At 46.1% G+C, this 13,114-nt stretch overlaps 1 protein-coding gene across 26 annotated transcripts in view; it reads left to right on the top strand.

Moving 5' to 3' along the window:
* The window catches only part of Rbfox1 (RNA binding fox-1 homolog 1), a 1,978,359-nt gene that overhangs the window by 1,587,633 nt on the left and 377,612 nt on the right, over positions 1 to 13,114 (top strand). Inside the window, exon 1 of one of the 26 annotated variants that reach the window (XM_045161621.1) lies at positions 8,562 to 8,824. The exons of 22 other annotated variants lie outside the window; for them this stretch is intronic. In XM_045161621.1, the coding sequence (XP_045017556.1) occupies positions 8,726 to 8,824 (99 nt within the window). In that variant the 5' untranslated portion in view covers positions 8,562 to 8,725. Of the gene's footprint in view, positions 1 to 8,561; positions 8,825 to 13,114 lie in introns of those variants that run through there. 3 more of the 26 variants (XM_045161629.1, XM_045161622.1, XM_045161630.1) reach the window with 3 other exon arrangements.

Genomic DNA, 13,114 nt, shown 5'->3' on the forward strand with positions numbered 1-13,114 from the left:
ACCCTGATAATCCATCATATTCAATTTCGCTGACCTTTATGAAGCCTCTGCTGTGAGAAAGTCATGCTGTTCTGTGGGGCAGGGAACTGGTAACAGAGAAGGGAATGGGGTTTGTGCTGCTCAGGGCCGGTGGGAAGAGGAAGATACTTATTCAAGCACAGTGAGCGCTGCTGCTAATTGTTTCCAAGCACCAAACCACTTAGCACGATTCTCTGAATGCTGGGGCCTGGTCTGAGATGTACTCCCGTTCATTATCTCGGTGGTTCCCAAATGCTGACCCACAGGCTCTTTAGGCTCCGTGAGTGACATTTCCTATAGACTGCTGCTAAATGAGAAAATTAAGGGCAATTTAGTGAAAATTTTAATAGACCTAAATTTAATCAACTTGAAAGGCTGTCCTTTATTTTGAGATTCTGTCCTTCTTACTTTTTTACTTTTGGTGTAAAATGCCCTTTCCTTTCTGAAGTGAGAAGGATAGCAGATGGCATGTGTGAACGTGTGTGCGTGTGAACCTCCTAACTTGGCCACAAATGTAAAAGCTGCAAATTTCATGCAATCCCATTGCTGTTTTTAAACTTTTATTGTAATAGCCTGTGAATTAGAGGACTACAGGAATTATGAGAGTTCCTTCACAGATGTGTGTGTGTGTGTGTGTGTGTGTGTGTGTGTGTGTGTTCATGCACACACATAGTGCACAGGCACATGTATGCCATAGGTATGTGTGGAGGTCAGAGGACAACTTCAGATGCCAGCCTTCACCTTGTTCAAGGCAGAGCCTCCCATTCGCATGGTTCTGTCCTGTGTCCACCAGGCCAGCTGGCCCATGAGCTTCCACTTCCTTTCTCACCCTAGGTACACTAGGATCATAGATGCTGGCACTATCATGTCTGGCTTTTTACATGAATTCTGGGGACCTAAACTCAAATACTCATGTTCGCATAGTAAGTGCTTTATCCACTGAGCCAGCCCAGGAGCTTGTTATTACTAACTCCCTCTTACAGAAGAAGAAACTGGCATTTAGAGTGATTAACTCGCATGATTATGTTCACATCATATACAAGAATCCACCTTGGATTTGAACCCTGTTGTGTGTTTCCATAGACCTGCCAAAGGCTCCATAAAGAATGAGAACAGAACGCTTTTGTAGTCACTGACTCCCTTTCCTGTCACTGGCCATGCATGTAGGCCGCTTGCAATGTCATGGGACTCAGATTTGTTTTGGAGGGCACATTCTGTTGTCAGCAACAGCTGTCGAGATTCAAGGTGTTTCCTGGAGGCTGGCTGGAAGCAGGGCTGAGGCGTGCCCTCAAAAGACCTGTGCATTTCTTCCCACTGCACCTGCGCTCCTCGTTCCTGCTCACTCTCAGATGTAACCAATGTAGTCGTGTGGAAAGACAAACACAGACATCAGCGACCTGACACGAAGCAGACTCTTACAGAGAGTTGCACAGGCAGCTCTGGGTTCAGAGGCCAAGTGGACATCAATGAGTCCTCTGTCCGGCAGACAGCGAGATAACAATGTTAGGAGAGATGATGGTAAAGGGAGAGGAGATATGTTTTGTGTGTGTGTGTGCCCCTAGGTTTCTTCCACAGTGAGCCTTCAGGGAGGAAAACAGGGAGTTTGGATCTTGGCTTGCAGAAACAGAAAAGGAGAAAAAGATAGAAAATTTTCTGTATCTACCTGAATTATATGCCAGGTCTGATGCCAAGTCAAACGACTCCGTCCAAGGAGGTGAGCAACTGGGAATCAGACACACCTTGCTATGCAAGCCAGCCTCTCTTCCCCACTTTCTCCAAGTACAGATTCAGGTTGCCTACCTGGCCATCTGTTGTTTTCTCACAGTCTTGACACTTACAGAAGTGGTAGGAAATAATTCTGCTATTATTTCCAAACAAGTAATCAGACATCCATGTTCTTAAGAAGTCCTGCTGGAAGCAGGAATGAAGGAGCACATTATCAAAACCTTGTACCCTGAGCTTCTCTTTGTTATAGTAAATTTTATTTTAGATTTTGTTTTTTGGTTCTAAGAATTGAACCCAGGGCCTCACAGATGCTAAGCATTCATTTTACTTGTCAAATATTCAGGCAACTGAAACTCAGTTGTGCCTGTAATCAGATTTGCATGTATTAGCTAAAAATATTTTCCACCACCTAAAAAGAATTCCTTAACAGGGAGTAGCCTGAAGTCTTTATATTAGCAACCATGACTGCCATGGTGGTTGTAGCAACAACAACAATAATAATTAGTAATAATAACTGAACTGCTTTTCTTATAAAATAACACATAGGCATTCTGTGAAAACGCAAACATGAGTCTATGAAAAGTAAAAAAAATTATATCTCCCAACCTCTCTGCTTCCTACATACACACCTCATCTCCCCAAACATAAGCACATCTACCAGTTTAAGGCGCTTTTCTATGCATTCCCTCAGTACGTATGTATGTGTATTGGCATTCATGTAATATCCCCGCCCGCTTGTAAGTTGGCATGCTCATGCTTACAAGAGAAGCAATTGTGGGCTTTTGTTGTTGCTCAGTTTGGTTTTCACATAGACATTTTATTTTGTGTATTCTAGCACTTCTCGGAACTCTTTCTTCGAGGTTTCTCCTTTTCTTCGAGGTTTCTCCTTTTCTTCGAGGTTTCTCCTTTTCTTTGAGGTTTCTCCACAGTAGAACATGCAGGGGCTACTCATCCCTCCTCGCAGGTGCCTTTCAGGGATGCACCTTACTTTTTTAACTCCCGGTCCCCCTATTGCTTTGGCTTGTTTGCTTTTACAAGCAATGCAAAAGTGAATTTTCTGGCAAATACATGTTTGTCCTCACCTCAACTGTTGCGGCAGAACCCAGGACCAACATCTACCATTGGAATAGCTCCCTGGAAAGAAAGGCATACTTTCCAGTATATTGAAAGTATTACAGTATCAACTCGAAATGGGACCAATGTTGACTTACCATCTGTGCTTGAGATGACCCTTTCTTCTATAGCCCCATCAATCCTAGATATTGATGGGCATTTTATTTGTCATGTTGGTTAAGTTTACTCAGTAATTCATATCAGTCTTTTAACCAAAAGATAGTCGTGAACTGTTCTCAAGGACAAATGCAGTATTGAGAAGAGTCCTGGGTGTTCTGCATGGTGGGGCCCACCAGTAGTCCAAGCATTTGGGAGGGTGAGGAAGGAAATTGCTATGAGTTTGAGGCCAGCTTGAGCTACAGAGTAAGGCAAAAATTAGGGCTGGAGAGATGGCTTAGTGGTTAAGCACTTGCCTGTGAAGCCTAAGGACCACATTTCGAGGCTCAATTCCCCAGAACCCATGTTAGCCAGATGCACAAGGGGGCGCACGCATCTGGAGTTCGTTTGCAGTGGCTGGAGGCCCTGGAGTGCCCATTGTCTCTCTCTTTCCTTCTCTCTACCTCTTTCTCTCTCTGTTGCTCTCAAACAAATAAATAATAATAATAAAAATAAATTTTAGAAAAAAAGGAGTAAGGCAAAAATAAAAAAAAAATCAGCTTTTTAGTATATGCCTGCTGGGACCTGGGTACTAAATGCACCTCTGGCCCTTTTTATTGTGAGTAGGGGTGAGTAGGGCTTAATTTTCGTCCAAGGCTCCCTGACAGCTCACACTCAGACTAGAGTGCTGAAGGAGTTTGAAAAAGTCCTTTGCACAGAAGCAGACTCTAATCTCTAGCCTGGCTCCTGTCATTATATGAAAAGCATTTGTCATGGGATCGTTGGAGTTGGCTCTACCTAAGATTCGGCCCATTGCTCAAGAAAGGGGAGCCCTGAGCTCACGTGAGTAATGTGCATCCTTGGTTCTCCTATTCAGTGCTGTGACATGAGCATGTGTTTGCTGCAAACCTGAATCTGAAAAATTGATCTTTCTCAGAAGGGCTTAGAGGGAGCCTGAGGGCTGAGACCTCTCACCAGCTTAACATAGAAGGGAGTTAAAAACAAAAACAAAAACAAAAACAACCTCTTCTTTGAGCTTCTTATATTTCCTGAACTTCCAGGTCCCAGCCTTGAAAAGCCTCCTCATCTCAGCCCTGCTGGGCTAAGAAGAGAGTGAAGGGCCCTGCCCCCAAGCACATTCTCTGTCCCCTTCTGCCTTCCTCACGGCAGGAACTAGCTGTCCTTTCTTTCTCTTTTCTTCTTTTCATCTAATAAAGTCTCTCTAAGTCTTCAAAACAAAAACAACAACAAAAAAAAAGACAAAGCTCTGAATCCTTGTATTCCTTGAACAGAGACAGCAAGAGGTCATTGTTGTCTAATTTCCTATCCACTCATCCATTCACGCATTCACCCGTCCAGCCACCCATCCATCTATCCATCCACTCATCCTCCAACCCCTCTGCCCACCACCCACCCACCTATCCCTCCATCCATGCATCCATCTATCTCTTCATCAGTCCATCCACCTACCCATTTACCCATTCCTCCATCCATCCGTCCATCCATCCATCCGTCCATCCATCTGTCCACTCACCCATCCATCCATCTAGCCATTCGTCCTGCAATCTCCTGTTATCTGAGTGTGTGCTCTGTGACAGGCACCGTATTAAACTCTGCATGCCCACTAATCAGAGATGCAAACGAAGATTCTTCCAGCTTTCCAGCACTGCAGGTGCCAGCTTCCCAGCGCTATTACTGTGCGAAGCCCAGCCAGCTCCGGAGTTCAACTATGAGATACCTTTGAGACCCAACAACCAGATTGGAAGAGGCGAGGGTGCATGGCTCTTTCCTGAAGCTGAGGTTGCATTCTGCCAAGCAAGCATGTGCTTCCATGTGGACTACAGCCTTCAGGACTCCATGATGCCGATGCGGCCGTGTGTTCTACAGCACACATGCTGTCCTTCCCAACGATGCTGTCCCCCCCCCCTTTCCCTATGCAACAATGTCAACGCTGGGATTGGAGGCATCTACGTTTGCCCTTCAGGGCTGATGTGGCCCCAGGGACTCAAATGGCACCTGGAATGAAGTCAATACTAACTAAATTGCACTCAAGAAAGTCAATCAAAGTACATGGGATCCAGAGAATAAATGACAAATTTTCTGAAAGGTGCTTCCATTCTTCCCTTGTTGAAGACTGAGATTATGTAGTCGTCAGCATTACAGTTTAGAAGTGGGATTAATTTTTTTCCTAAACTACATCTTGATGTGGCCACGGAGCTAATCTAATTCACTGATCTGGCTTGCAGCTGAATTGTGTCCAAAGTCCCTCTTTCTGTCTAACTGGAGTGTGTCTTGTTCTGCTGTACCCAACCTCTGTGCAAAGAACCCTTGGATAAAATGGGTACTATGCTGACAGGCAGGGAATTTTAATAAGAAGTGAAAGACGGGGGGAAACTCTATCCTCTCTTGTGTTAATTCACTGGCCAATTTTTGATGAAAGAAGAAAAAGAACAAGTTGTAAATACTGTTGCGTGAATCCAGTGAAAACTGGGCAGTTGCTTTCAAAGGCAGTGTCATCTGAAGATGATTATTATTCACTGCTAGTTTTGCTGCACTCCTCCGGCTTCCTACAGGGCATCTATTAACCATTCAATTAAGGGTCCTTGTAGCTGAGAGCCGGCAGAGCAGCTCTTGAACGCGCACAGCACATACAGTATAGCACATGTACCCACGTGATCTTGAATGTTTCGGGATTATTTTCTCTTCCCTCACTTCTCCCATCCATCCACGTCAAAGAATCTCCAGGGAGCCAATGGCATGGAGGACTCTCAGATTCCCGCCCACAGAAGCTGCTGAGAGTCCGGCAAAGTTTGTTCACCGGGAGAGCAATCCTAGTTGTGGAAAGAACACCGTCCTTGCACGTAGGGACCTTGGCTCTGCTTTCCTCAGTCGACACTGGTGTCATCCATAGTAAAAACCAGTCTCCTATGGTGGTGATTCCCATGGTCAGAGTGTTTGTGGGGACCTTATGTGTGCCATCCTGTGGCATGCACTTGTGCAGGGACATTTCTTTGGTGGTACAGAGAACAGAACCTAATTCCAAATAATTTTGACACAGCCTTTTTTTTTTTTTTTCTACCAATGTGCTTGACCCTGAAGTCTACAGAAGTCTGAGGGAAGAGGTGAGTCATGACTACAAAATGAGTGTCAGAACCCCATTACCACTGGCAGGGAGTTTTTACCTGGGGAGGAAGCAGGGCCAGAAACCCCTGTGTGGGTTCTATACAGGTGAGAGCTATAATTGGCTCCTAATGCAATGTGTTTGTTTTTCATTAAACCACTCAGATATGGTCTTATTAAAGCACATGCTTTATTAATCATATTTCTTCTGAAAATGAGCTGAAGGGAAAAATTCTATCTTCCTGTTGGGGCATTGCAGATTTTTTTCCAGTATCAGACAGAAAAATAAAAAGAAGTGGAGAGGGGGTGGAGGAGAGCTGGTGATCTCTGATGGTCTGACCAAATGGTTGAGGTGGAAAGGAAATGCTGAGAGAGAGTCAGACTAGGAAGCCGGAATTTCTGGTCCTTCTTCTCTGTGAATTTTGTGGAGTGCCGTTCTCTTAGGTTTTAGAAATTGAGAAATAAAAGTAAGTAAATAAATGGTAGTAGAAAATAAGGGAATCGGCATACGTGTAAATGAGCTTGTCTGATGAATGGGATGGAAGAATTGTTCTGTTTTCTCCTGCTCACTGGCATTACTGGAATAGTAGATCATACTCTCACAGTTCCCCCTTTGCTGAGCTTGTCAAAGGGTTAAGCAGGTTACTCTCTGCCCAATAAAGTGTTGGGAAAGGTAGAGGAGACATGACTAGTCTGGTTGGGGCCCGGTGTCTGGATTTTGTAGATGTTCATGGCATTTCCACGCAGAACGGGATAGAAATGTGGGACTGTTCATTTCCTTTTCTTCAGAAAGCATTCGGACTCCTCTTGTCCAGTGCATTGTGTCTCCAAGCTCCAGGAGCTGTTCGGAAAGCTTTCATTCTGCTGGGCGTGTGGGAGAACTTCCGTGGGGGATGGCCCTGGGGGGTCCTGCCCAAGTGCTCCTTCTGGCTGAAATTCTATCCCTCTCAGGGGCATCTCTGTTCCTTAAGACAGTAGCAAACCCTCACCATCACCTAGAATTTTTCCAGAGAGCCCAAGGACCAATAAAGAAAAAAAGCCATTCAGACAGCTAACTCTACTCTTTTGCTCTCAGAATAAAAAAGAAATTCCAATCATTGGGTCAAAAAAATATAAAAATATGGCTACTATTTCTGATCATGACTTTCCTGTTGTCAGGGTTTTTTCCTTCTTGTGGGGAGCAAGGACGAGTTAGTGTGTTAATATTTTCCTTTGATTTGCCGAATCACATCGCGTTTTATTGCTTAAAGACTAAGGAAATCTACTAATGAATAATTATTACTTCATAAAATAAAGGGAAGAGGGAGGAAAGCTCCTCCTGCAAGAGTGGAATTTTAATTTAGCCAAGGAGGGCTGGCCAAGAAAAGGAGGTGTGTGTGGGGAGGGGGCGGAATAAAATAAATAAACCATTGTAATTCGCTCACCGCAACCTACAGAGTCATCTCTTATCAGACACGGACTTCCCTGCCCTGCGTGTGTTTATAATTTGAGACGAGCGGGGATTCTAGGCTGGGAGAAGCCCCCTTGCATTCACCGGGAGCTGGCGGGGTTCAGTGCCGAGGCTCGATCCGCACGCCGGCTGGGGCGGCTTCCCTGGGCTGAGCCGCGTGGCCCAGCCTAGACGATTCCGGGGGGACCGGGGCACCGGGGACCGCAGCGCCCCGAGCGCCCCGAGCCCTCCCCCGCTCCGCCCCGGCCCGGCCCGGCCTCGCCGCCCCCACCCCCGCCCAGCACCGCCACCCCCAGACGTCTCCAGTCCCCGAGTTCCCTACAAAGGGGAAACCCCCTTTCCTGGTGTGTGCGGACCAGGCGGGCTCGCAGACCTCCGGCACGGAGCCCTCCCGGCGCTCCGGGTCCCAGCCCGGGCCGGCGCGTTACCGGTCCAGCCCGCCTGGACGCCGGCGATGCGGGGCGCGCGCGCGCTCACTCGCTCGCCCTGCTCGCGGAGAGATTTTTTAGCAGACATAATTTAAATTTTGGTGAGTCGTGCGCGCGCGCGCGCGCACACACACACACACACACACACACACACACACACACTGCACGGATCTATTTGACAAATAAGAAGACACGCAGATTCAGCATCAACGGAGTGAGTCAAAATTCATTCTCTCTCTCTCTCTCTCTCTCTCTCTCTCTGTCTCCCCTTCTCCCCATCCTCCATCACCATCCACAGAGCAGGGCATCTTAGTCCTCCTGCAGCCTTTCACAGAAGTTGGCCCGGCTCGCTCTGGTCACCTTTACGGTGGTGGGGGGCGGGCGGGGTGCGGGGCCCCTTCCACTTTAAGAGAAACCCGGACAACAAACCCCACGAGCTGCGAAGGGAGCCCACACTACTTTCCAGCTTCCCCAAGTGTTTTAGTTGGAGGCTGATGAATGCTGGGATCTAGCCGAGAGCCAGGGAGGAGGGACTCACAGGGTGCGGTGGGGGGGAGGGAGAGAGAGAGAGAGAGAGCGCGCGCGGGGAAAGAGAGAGAGAGGAGAGAGAGACAGACACTGCTGTGTGATTTAGATAATCAGCAAAAAAATTAATTAATTAAAAAGCAAAAAAAAAAATTGTAGTGACCAGGCCAAAAGAAAAATAAAATACAATAAACTAAAAGCAACGTGATTGTATGTGAGCCTTCTCACTTGTGCTCGGCGGGGCGACAAGATGCAGCATCCTCTGACGGGGGCCACCTGCGTGGCGCTCCCCAACGTGGGCATGTGTCCCCAGCTCTCCTGTGCCTTGACTTTTATGTACTTACAGCAGGTAAGGTGCGCGTCGTCGCCTCTTCTCGGTGGCTGTTTCCAGGCTCGGACAGATTGGGTATAGTGGGTTGCATGCGCTTTGGAGGGTCCTGGGGAGGGGGCTCGTGCGTTTGGATGGGAGGGGTGGGTGGGAGTGCCTCCTTCTGCACGGAGCCAAGATGCCCTGAGCAAAGGCTTATTTTTTCAATTATTTCTTTTCCTTTCACCTATCTCAATACTTTGAACGCTAATTTTGAACCTGGGGTATCTGGGAATTTGAAATGGAAAACTCCCTTCTCCTCACTCGCATCTTTCTCATGTCAAAGGTTCCCAGTTGTGATCTAACATCCCTTTTGATGCTAAGAGTTTATTCTTTGTGAAGGCATCCAGATGCCTTAGTTTTAAGTCAGATGTTTTAATAGGGAATGAAATAAAGTGTGTGTGTGTGTGTGTGTGTGTGTGTGTGTGTGTAGTATTTTTAAGTTTGTCAGTGCTGTAGATCAGTCTGTAAAGGTTGGGACTGTTTGGATTTCTGGAGCTTAGCAGCCCCACAATCTGCTTCCCCCCACCCCCAGCAACACTGGAATGAAGGTGAGCGTTGGAGGGTGCTGTCTGTGTTGGCCTGAGTGAGGGATGTTTGTTGTTTCTTGACTCCCTTTGCCCACTCCCTCTCTGCCGTCTTGCTGGGGGCTTGCTGACTTTCCTTTATTCCCATTGAGGCACGTTTCTGAATCTTTGCGTGAGGCTTGGTCTTTCTGTGAGCGTCGCCCTGGGCCCCTCTGTGTCTCTTCTGTCCCTCTTCCTTGAAGGACTCTGGCCAGGCCTGATGTGCTCCAGGGCTTGGGAGCAGACTTACCTCTGCCCTGTGGGGTAGCAGGCCAGCTGGTCAGGGCTGTTCGCCATGGCTTTGAGCTTGCAGGGTTAGTGGGGTGTTGAACTTCTGGTGGCAATCTGATCCCCATCCTGTCCTGTGAGGTTTTCAATGACATTAATCACTTTACCTGCTTTCCCAAGGAGCCAGCTTAAGGGTATCATTGGTTAACATGCGTGTGTTAACCAAACTTAGAAGAATGTGGGAGGGGGGAGCATCTTTCTGCAAAGGCGCGCTGCTCCAGTCTGTGTTGCAGTAATATATGTCTTTGTAAAATGTCAGGATTCTGATTTGAACATTTGGGTAATTTGTTATCAAGCTGATTGCCTCCAGAAAAAAATAAATAAATAAATAAAACTCTACATGTATTCTCAGTTGCAAGTCTTTTGAGAGCAGCCCCTTAAAACATATCTTGGGAACAAACTGGTTTATTCTTTAAAGTATTTGTTTAGTTTCATTACTCATTTAGTTAACTCCTGCCAGGAGCCATGTCTGTGGAGCATATCGATGATGGGTCATATGATTCACCGGCTTCCACCATCTCTGCCCCTCTGATGGGAGTGTGTGTTAGCTGCGTGTGTGTTTCACCTTAGCTACCCGCGAGAGCATCTTACTGGATATTTCTTCAGATGCTCAGCCTCAGTTAGACTGAATTAAATTTCGTTTGTAGATTGAACCTTTTCTTTCCTGCGTTCACTCCATTCATGCACTTTATTAATTGCAAAAGCACTATTGATCAAGTTGAATGCTATAGGTGTTCGATGGTTTTGCACAGTTTGTGTGTATGTGTGTGTTTGGGAGAGAGAGAGAGAGGACAAAATGAGATAACTAATCTGCATTTCTACCTCCTCCGTCAGTAAACTCATTTGTTTATTTGGGCATAACTTAGGAAAAAAGAAAGGGACTTTGAGTGAGAGGTTATTCTTGCCTTGGAAAGAACAAGTCTGTCATAGAAGCACACAGCTCCCTCATGATGGAAAACACCCCCTACGAAAGGGGACTCCAAGGAAGTGTTGGCAGCCAGAGCCGATGCTTAGAAGCGGCTAAATCAACAGTGCAGTTCCCGAGGAAGGTGGATGGAGGCCGGGTTTGGAAGTGTCCCTTCCGCATAGTGAAAAGTGATCCTAGCATGATGCTGTGGGATGGGGTCAGAAGGGGGTGTGAGTGGGGGGGTTCTTACCTCATTTCACTAAATTCCTGAAATATAAAGCAGGCGGACATTTATTTTTCATCTTATTTACAGCAAAATATTTAGCTATAATTCTTTCCCAAAGCCTCGCCGTCAGCTTATGCCGTGGGGTCATCTCTTCTGGATGCTCAAGTCATGATAGTGTGTGTCCAATTCTCATGTCATTGCTTTTATTTAGGATTCCAGACAATTGGCTGATGGAAAGTGGAGAACAGTTCAATTTAATCACCAGGGACTACTTACCATTACAGACTAAATGCCTTCGGCCTGCCCATCACCACCACGCTGCTTGTCTGTTCTGAGTCTTGTGCCTCAGCCCCACTGAGGGACAGAGAGAGGGTTTATACCTCCAAAGCATGTTGATCAAATGGGTAAATCAAACCTCGTTTACAATAAAGCAACACTTTCCTTAGAAATATTTTATATCTAGAAAGTGACATGTGTCAGAACCTGTTGTTATCTTCACCACCCATTTTGCAAGAAAATAATTAAGACACAACTATTTTTTTTTGACACATTTATCTTGTGTTTGATTGCTGGGCAAATCCTGATCTTGACCATTGAGTCTATACTGGAGTGAAGTTGCGTATATGGCTTATTTCTCATCCAGTATTCAAAGAAAATGAGTCCATTATATGCTTTCTTTGCCTCAGTATTAACATGCAGCCTGTCTTCCTAAATTCTCTTGGATCTGTCCTTAGGACAGCCCATAAAAACAAAAATCAATCATGGTGCCTCAGCTTGCTAGACAACTCTGAATGTCCAAGTGAAAACGACACAGCCCTTTTGCCACAGATTGCTTATTTATCTGGCTGACGAAGAGACAACTCTGGTGTTTACATTATTTCACCGGTTTCTATTTCCCAGTAACTTGTCTTTACCTAGATGTCTTCCTGCAATTATAATTTCTTTTCCTTTTCTTCTGTTTCTTAACCTCATAGACATTATTCTAGTTGGGAACTGCAAAAAGGGACAAACGGTGACTAGTCATTTTACATCTAGACACTGGATCCAGCAAGCAGTGCCTTCACTTCTGTGTATGCACAAGAGTGCATGCACACACTTAGAAGCATGTGGTGCACGGCGCACTTTGGTGGCTGTAGCTCACTTCTCGGTGGAAGGGACGAGCAAGCACTGGAGCAGCAGCTTTTCATCTTGCTGTCCAGGCAAAGTCCCTGCTTCAGCCTCCCATCTTGATGTGCCGCAGCCGCCCTTTCCTCTGGCTTCTTCCTGGCAGAAAGCTTCCCACCCCTCAGTGGCAAACTTGCATCTCCCCAGGAGAGCATCATTCCATGGTTTTCTCAGAGGGTCCTCATTTATTCATCCTTGCATTGGAGGAAAATTATGAATACAAATTCCAGACTTGGAGCTTATTATCAGTGAGATCAAAGGAGAATCTATTGTGTGTTCTTCGTAGAGAATAATGGAAAACAACCAGACACACAGATAGACACACACCAGTACATGTGTACATACACATGAGCACACACAGGCATGCAGTGATACACATAGACCTATACATGCACACAAATGGACATACAGAAATATAAATGCATGGGCACTCACAGGCTTGTATGTGCATGTACATATATACAACATACGTAGATAACATATGCAGGGAGCTTTGTGTCATATATATGTGTCAAAGAAGCACCTATCCACTTCACACTCAGGTTTGCTGAGCTGCAGGCAGGGAAAACAATGAGGCTTGTTTTCTGACACAAACTTCCTGGCCCTGTCCCCTAGAGCTGTGCTTCTTACTGAGCTCTGACTCCGTAGAAAAGATCAGTAATGTACAAGCAGGTTTCCTTCTTCCTAAACCACTGTCTGCATTTTTCAGCTCTGTTCTAAGAGGGCTTCTCATCTGTCAAGCCTGGTTCCCTCAGAACCTTTTAATCAGCCTATATTTAATAACAAGTCAAATAGGTAAAATGCACATTAAAGGAGGGTAAAGGGGGTCTCTGAAGCAGGCCACACCACTGTCAGCACCCCAAAGATGGGTCACTGTTACCCCTTAATGATGATACATGTGGTTTGTTTTAAATAGTGAAGCCGTGTGTTCAAAGGGTAATTCCTGGCAAATGAAGCCATTGCTCACCGTGGACACCTTCAGATCGAAAGCAATTGAACTGAAACCTGCATATCAACCCTTTCTGTCTTTAATTAGAAAGTGCTGCGCAGTGTGGAGAGTCACCTGGGAAGAGGGGCTCTTGCTCTAAGGCCAGGGATGGTGGGAGTCGCTCTGTGCACCA

Source organism: Jaculus jaculus, chromosome 11 (genome assembly GCF_020740685.1).
Source record: "Jaculus jaculus isolate mJacJac1 chromosome 11, mJacJac1.mat.Y.cur, whole genome shotgun sequence".
Lineage (NCBI taxonomy): Eukaryota > Metazoa > Chordata > Mammalia > Rodentia > Dipodidae > Jaculus > Jaculus jaculus.